General features: G+C 63.5%; 1 protein-coding gene across 1 annotated transcript; it reads right to left on the bottom strand.

The window, feature by feature from the left end:
- Positions 1-6,519, bottom strand: LIME1 (Lck interacting transmembrane adaptor 1). Its single transcript, XM_061361715.1, has 6 exons — positions 6,423-6,519; positions 2,994-3,146; positions 2,474-2,525; positions 2,290-2,377; positions 1,196-1,569; positions 1-516 (listed from the first exon to the last, which is right to left on the bottom strand). The coding sequence occupies exons 2-6, from the start codon at positions 3,107-3,109 to the stop codon at positions 169-171; spliced, it is 978 nt and encodes a 325-aa protein (XP_061217699.1). The 5' UTR covers positions 3,110-3,146; positions 6,423-6,519; the 3' UTR covers positions 1-168.
- Positions 6,520-7,240: the final 721 nt, after the last annotated feature.

Below are 7,240 nucleotides of genomic sequence, written 5' to 3'. Positions count from 1 at the left end.
GATGGGACAAGGATGCTTAAAGGAATATAAAATACATACAGAAAGCCATTGTGGGGATGCAGCCACCCCAGCGGGCACGGGTTCAAGTGTGCCCATCCCAATCCCAGTTCAACCCCCTGGGAAAGCCGGTCCCATGGGAGCCCACCACGGTGGGAGCACCCTGGGGTGCTATAGGTTGGTGATGTACACCTCCAGGCCATTGGGTGCTATCCTGGCCGCTGCTCTTTGGGACCCCCCCGCCCAGATGTCCCCAACGCTCTCATACAGGTTCTCAGGGGCCTTGTCCCGCTTCGCCGCCCTCTTCCAGTTGACATCCACAGCCTCATAGTCCGGGTCGGGGCCGCGGCCCTGAGGGGTCCAGGCTCTGTCGTTGATGGACTCATAGCAGGGGTCCAGGGAGCCATGGGCTGCCAGGGACCAGGACCGGGCCTGGGCTCCCTCCTCCCTCGAGGGCGATGCAGGGACCTGGGTTTTCTTCTTGGTAGCTTTGCAGACGGTGGAGTACATCTCTTCCAGCTGCGAAGGAACCAAGGCATCACTCAATGGGTTGGGTGGAAGGGACCTTAAAGCTCCTCCAGCTCCAACCCCTGCCATGGGCAGGGACCCCTTCCACTGGAGCAGCTTGCTCCAAGCCCCTGTGTCCAACCTGGCCTTGAGCACTGCCAGGGATGGGGCAGCCACAGCTTCTCTGGGCACCCTGTGCCAGCGCCTCAGCACCCTCACAATAAAGAACTTCCTCCTTATCTCCAACATGAACTCCCCCTGTTTCAGTCTGAACCCATCACCCCTTGTCCTGCTGCTCCAGCCCCTCATGAAGGGCCCTCTCCAGCATCCTTGTAGCCCCCTTCAGATATTGGAAGGCTGGGGGCAATCCCGGCCCACTGGGGTATCCCCAGGCCCGTGCCCCCCTCCCAGCTTCCCTATCCCAGGAGGATGCTGACAACAGATCAACCGTTGGGGATCCCCTTTGTACCGAACACAGGGAGCGTTGTGCAGGACACAGAGAACAGCATCACCTGTGACTGGGGTCTTGGCTTCATCCTGACCCCGAAAACCTCCATTGGTACCAGTGCTCCAGTGCCGTAGCCCAGTTTGCACTAGGTTGGGATGCTCCGCCCGACACGGGCACCCCAGGGATGCAGGGTGTGATGCTCTCCCCCACGAAACCCCATCCCTGCCACCCCCAAAGCCGTACCTTCACCTGGGGGGCACCTCCTGAGCCACCCCAGCACTGCAGTGCCTGGGGGGGCCCCCCGGCTGCGGCCGCATCCTGCACCTCCACGGGCACCCCCTTCTTCACCTTGCGCACGCAGGCGTAATCGGCCGCCCCCTGCACAGCCCGGGGGGGGGACACCGGGGGCTCCTCTCCCCCCGTGGCCACGCACTCGTAGACGGAGTCGGGCAGCGGGCGCCGGCGCGGGGGGAAGAGGAGGTTGGAGTAGGTCTGGTCCGGGGCCGGGGGCTCGGGGACCGGGATCTGCGGCAGCTCCCGGTGCAGGAGGAGGCCGGCACCGTGCTGGGGGTCAGCGGGAGCGGGGGTGCTGAGGTCCAGGCTGGCCGGGCGCTGGGCTGTGGGGATGGGAGATGGGGATGGAGCAGGGACCGAGCCCTCGGTGAGGGGGGGGGGTGGGATGCTGCCCGGTGCACAGTGGACCCCATGGGCACTCACTCACCATCATCCCCGGCCTTCACCCGGGCTGTGGGGATGGGAGATGGGGATGGAGCAGGGACCGAGCCCTCGGGGAAGGGAGGAGAGGGAGGGATGCTGCCCGGTGCGCAGCGGTCCCCATGGGCACTCACCATCATCCCCGGCCTTCACCCGGGCTGCGGGGATGGGAGATGGGGATGGAGCAGGGACCGAGCCCTCGGTGAGGGGGGGGGATGCTGCCCGGTGCGCAGCGGTCCCCATGGGCACTCACCATCATCCCCGGCCTTCACCCGGGCTGTGGGGATGGGAGATGGGGATGGAGCAGGGACCGAGCCCTCGGTGAGGGGGGGGGGATGCTGCCCGGTGCGCAGCGGTCCCCATGGGCACTCACCATCATCCCGGCCTTCACCCGGGCTGTGGGGATGGGAGATGGGGATGGAGCAGGGACCGAGCCCTCGGTGAGGGGGGGGGGATGCTGCTGCCCCGGTGCGCAGCGGTCCCCATGGGCACTCACCATCATCCCCGGCCTTCACCCGGGCTGCGGGGATGGGAGATGGGGATGGAGCAGGGACCGAGCCCTCGGGGAAGGTGGGGGGGGGATGCTGCCCAGTGCACAGTGGACCCCATGGGCACTCACTCACCATCATCCCCAGCCTTCACCCGGTAGAGCTCGTGGAGCTTCGTGTCTGACTTGCTGAGGGACCGCAGCTGCGTCTGCCTGAGCAGCGACTGCAGGGGGGACACGGACCCTCAGCACCAGGTTGGGGAGATGGGGGCCCCCGCAGCACCCCCAGGGCTCATCCGGCTGCCCCAGCTCCTGCTTACCTCATCCACCAGCTTCACCCCGTCCGGAGGGAGCTGCTTCTTCCTGCCCTTGCTGCGGGGGGGGGGAACGGGGCTGAGCATGGGGCTGGGGGCCCAAAGACCCGGCCCTGGCCATGATGGGCATCACCGGGTGCTCCTCACTGGGGCAGCCGCACTGCTCCATCAGCAGCCCCTCAGCAGGGTCCCTGTTGGCTGGGGAGGTGTTGATCGCATCCTGCATCCCACCAAGCCATGGGGGCACCCCTGGCATCACCAGGCCCATCCCGCTCACACCTCAGCCCTCTCCGGGCTGCTCCTGAGAGCCCTTTGGGTGCAGGGGGGGTACCAGGGGGGTCACAGGGGTGCAGGATCAGGGCAGGCGGAGCTGCACTGGGGCTGCGCTCAGGGCAAATGGAGCAGCAGATCCCCATGGTCCCAGCTCAGGACAGGCACCAATGGGGTCTCTCCGTGCACCCCCAAAGGCCATGGAGGGGTCCCCATGCCCAGCAGGGAGGGCAGAGGGGCCGCGGGCAGCACCTACCGTCTGCAGGCAGCACACAGGGCCCCCAGGTAGACCAGGGCACCGAGCAGGGCCAGGGCAGCGCCCGCTGGCAGCAGTGGGGTCCCCCCCGGCCCCTCGCCCCCCGCTGCAGCCATGGGGCAGCCGCTTCCAGCAGCGCCGTGGGGCCGAGCTCTGCGGACAGAACACAGGAGTGGGGTGGAAGCGGGGTCAGCAGGGCCGGGGGTGGTGCTGCAGGGCCCCGCAGCGCTGCCCCATTGCAGGGGGATGCTCCGGAGCGGGGGGACGTGCCCAGGGACCCCCATTTTCATACCAGTCACTGCCCTCCCCTGCTTCACCCCGAGAAACACCAGAGGTTGGGGTCACCGCTTGCAAACCACCCCAACAACACTCAAGCTCCTGAGTGGCCATAGATGTGGAAACGGGGCCCCCAAACCCCTGTGGGGCACCCCCAAAGTAGCCAGGGGCTGTGTGGGGACACGGGGATGGGCTGGCCCCGACAGGAGCAGCAAACAGATGAGTCAGCTTCCCGGAAGCGGGGCCAGCTTCACCCTCCCCATCCCCAGGTCCCCCCCTCCAAGCCCGGTGGGATTCAGCCCCATCAATCCCTGACATGAGACCAGAGGGGTCCCCGGGGGCTGCAGGAGGTGCAGGATCGCCCCCAAGCACTGACCCAGCCATGGGGGCTCTTGGGCACATGCGGACCCCAAGCCTCCTCCACCAGCATCACACAGGGGATGCCAGGCCCCGACCACCTTCCTCTTCCTGTAGGAAAAGCCGTGCCCTGCCCAACCCCGGCTCTCTTCCCTGTCCCTTATCCAAGGGAATGGGTCCCCTCCTGCAAACCGAAGCAGAAGCAAGGCCAAAGCAAGCAGCGCAGAGCAACAACGGTTCTGGGGAGCCTGAGACCAAGAGCAGAAGCTCCCCACCCCATCAGCATCCCATAGCTTTCCTATGGTGAGATCCCATCCCATCCCATCCCATCCCATCCTCCCTGTCCCTGCTGAGCCATCAGCAACCCCAAAGCAGAAGCTGCCCCCGCGTCACCTGCGCCAACGGCCGCTGCTCCCCGCTCTGCGCAAGCGCAGCCCCGTGCATGTCCTGCACCCCAAACGGGCTGGCCTGGTGCTGGAGATGTGGGTGCCAGCGGCTGGGAACTGCCTGATCCAGAGGGAAATGAGGGCAGTTCCCAGCGCTGGGGTAAAGCACGGCTGGAAGAAGCCTCAGGAGCTGATCCCGAGTCCCCAGGTAAGATGGGGCTGGGAGATCCGAGCGGCTTCCACCAGTGGAGGTGGGGACATGGGGATGCCATGGGGCACCTCTTACTCACCCCCTTACATGTCTGAGGAGCCCCCCTGCCCCGGGTGCCTCTGTGGTGCTGCAGCATCCCCATGGAGGCACCAATGGCTCCCCTGCCCCCTGCATCACCCCACAGCATCCTCATCCCACCTTCACCCCACACCAGCAAGGCCCTCCCCACTCAAGCACCCTTTTATCCGAGCCCTTCCCACGCCTTGGGGCACGTCCCTGGCTGCAGCTTTAACCCCTGGAGAGCGAGGCAGGGTTTGGGGACTGCCGGGGCTGGATGGACCGGCTGGGATCAGAGCCGGGAAGGGAGCATCCCTCCCTGGTGCGGTTTCAATCCGGCAGCAGCGCTTCCCTGCCCGGCACACGGAGGACAGGGAGTACCGGCCACGCTGGCATCGCTTGGCACAGCCCCGGCCCGGCTCGTTGAGCTCATTGAGGGCTGAGCTCGGGGCTGAGCTGTGCAGGGTCAGCAGGCACCACTCAAAGCAGGGTCCATGGGGCTGTGCCAGGATGGAAGTGGGAGCTTTAACAGGCACAGATGGGGCAGTACATCTCACAGCGGGCGCGTTTAAGGTTGAGGGATGGAGAAGCTGCCTCGGTTGACATTAACAGAGGCTGCTCCTGCCCTACTTTCTGTTGTGGTTCTGGCCTGTGTTGGGTCCCTGGGGATGCTGCTTCTTGGGCCAACGCATTGGTCCTCCCAAAGTGAGGAACGTGGGAGGAGAACGCAGCGCCTGGCCCCGGTGGGATGGAGCAGGTCACAGTGTGATGTCTCCCCCAGCCCAATGCACACCCAATGGAGTTATTGATCTCCCCATGGCAGGGCTCTGCAAGGCTCCCTCCACAAGGCTCTGAAGACGAGAGCAGTCGCAGCCCATGCATGGGTGATGCTCACCCGGAGGCTCCGAGCAGGAGCAACTCCCTGCAGGGAGCACCCAGCACCCGCAGCACCAATGCAGGAGGTTTCCTCCTCCAGGACGTGGCTGCTACAAGACCCCAGGGTCCCTCCTGGCCTTCACGACACCAGGGTTGCATTGATGGTGGAAACAGAGAGCAGCTGCTTCTGCTGGGCCTTGGGTTCATCCACCCCATGCTCAGTGCATGGTGATGACAAGAAGGGCTCTGTGGCTCCTAACAGAGCACGGGCAAGGAACCAGGGCAAACATCAGAAACCGACTGCCATCAGTGCCTGCGAGCGGGGCTGCAGCAAACCCAGCTCGGGGACCCTGGGGAGCTGCACTGAGAAGGGCGCCAGGAAGCAGAAGTGCTTTTACTTTCAAGTATGAAAAAGGAAAGCCCCGTAACAGGCACCATTGAACCATTGATGGGGACCGGAGCAAGCTGCCCCAGTGGAAGGGGTCCCTGCCCGTGGCTTAGGCTGGGGGAGCTTTAAGGTCCCTTCAACCCAACCCATGTGGGATGCTGTGAAGCGCTGTTTCAAAGCCTGAAGGCGGGTGCCCCCCCGCTCTGCTCGAGGTGACACCGGTTCAGCACCTTCCTTCCCTCCTCCCTTCCGCACTCACTGGGGCAGAACGAAGCTGAGAACCTGCTCGAGAGGTTTCCTGCAGAGCTGAGCTGCAGCAGGGACCTGGGGGCGGCAGGAGCCAGAGCCCAAGCACGGGCTGGGTGGATGATGGGGACAGGCACAGGGAATCACAGCACCACGGTGGGTTTCTTGCCACAAAACTCAGCCGTTTCACATCATTTTAGGTTCCAATGCCCATGCTCTCTCCAGCCAGCGGTCCCCAAGAGCCATCCCCACACAAGCACAACCCTCCCAAGACAACCAGTGCAGAACCTGACTCCCCACACCTCTGCATCACCAATCCCCCATGGAAGGCACCAGCTCCCACTCAACCTCCAGCCTCAAGACCCAGCAGGGCAGAGCTCCAGCTCCTTTGCTTCCTAAGCCCAGATGCTTCCCGAGCACAAAGCATGGAGCAGCACAAAGCTTCCAGCCCTCCTCACAGCCTGGGTTCACCCCTGCTGCAGAGCAGGGATCCTGCCTGTCCCATCAATGGTGCTGCAACAGCATCTCCAACAGCGCTGCAGTTCCCATTACATCGGGTGGTTCTAAAGGACTTTCCAGCCCCTGCTTTAGTTGCAGACTCAAGTTCATGAGGCAAGAAAACCACCACTCACCTTGCAGAGACTCAAAGGCTGGTGACTGTGAAGGGCAGGGATCCCATCGTGCTCTCCCCTTTGCACCAACCTGCAGGATTTGGCTGCTTTTATCCCAACGTTATTCCTTATGAGGGGCTCCCCAACAGTTTGAGCATCCCGATGGGAGCTCTCTGCTCCTCTTCAGCTCCTTCCAGAGCAGATGGCTCCGAGCAGATACCATGCAGCGCACACCACAGCTTCCTGGGCTGCTGCACCCAATGGGAGGCTGCTTTCTCCCCGCCCTGGCTGCCAGCAGCACCCAGGGACGGGCTCTGCAAGAGCACCCTCTGCTTCCCACCGGGCTGGTTTGAGTCCCAGCCCTCCATCCCCAGGCAATGGAAGGGAAAGGATGGGTCACCAGAGATGAGCATTACCTTGCAAATGAACACTGCCTTGCAATGAGAGGGATCAAATAAACCCCAGCTTTATTCCACAGGGATGGGAACTGCCCTGGGAGGGAGGCAGCAGCCGTTCCAACAGGACTGGGGTAAGGAAGGCTGTGGAAATCCCAAGGAAGGGTCAAACCACGACTCAGGGCTGATGGTTCTGAAGGAGGTGGTGATGTTAAATAGTGTCAGAGCACAAAACAGGCCCAAGGAGTTTCTCTGCCCCTCAGTGCGCACTGATGCTAAGCCAGGCACATTAATACCACTCGAGTGTGGGAAACAGTCACTTGTAAGGCAAGGCACTGAGCAACCCTTGTTAAACCCTTAAGCTCAGTGCAGAGAACCCAAGTTCAGCACAATGAAGGTAATACAGCCAATACAGACTGATGCTGATGACTCAGGGCAGCCCAC

This window comes from Neopsephotus bourkii, unplaced genomic scaffold, assembly GCF_033783945.1.
Source record: "Neopsephotus bourkii isolate Nb327-2 ecotype Australia unplaced genomic scaffold, CSIRO-AGI_Nbou_v1 NB_1060, whole genome shotgun sequence".
NCBI classification, from domain to species: domain Eukaryota; kingdom Metazoa; phylum Chordata; class Aves; order Psittaciformes; family Psittacidae; genus Neopsephotus; species Neopsephotus bourkii.
The sequence above is the reverse complement of the archived record's forward strand: the minus strand, read 5'-3'. Positions and strand labels throughout refer to the sequence as shown.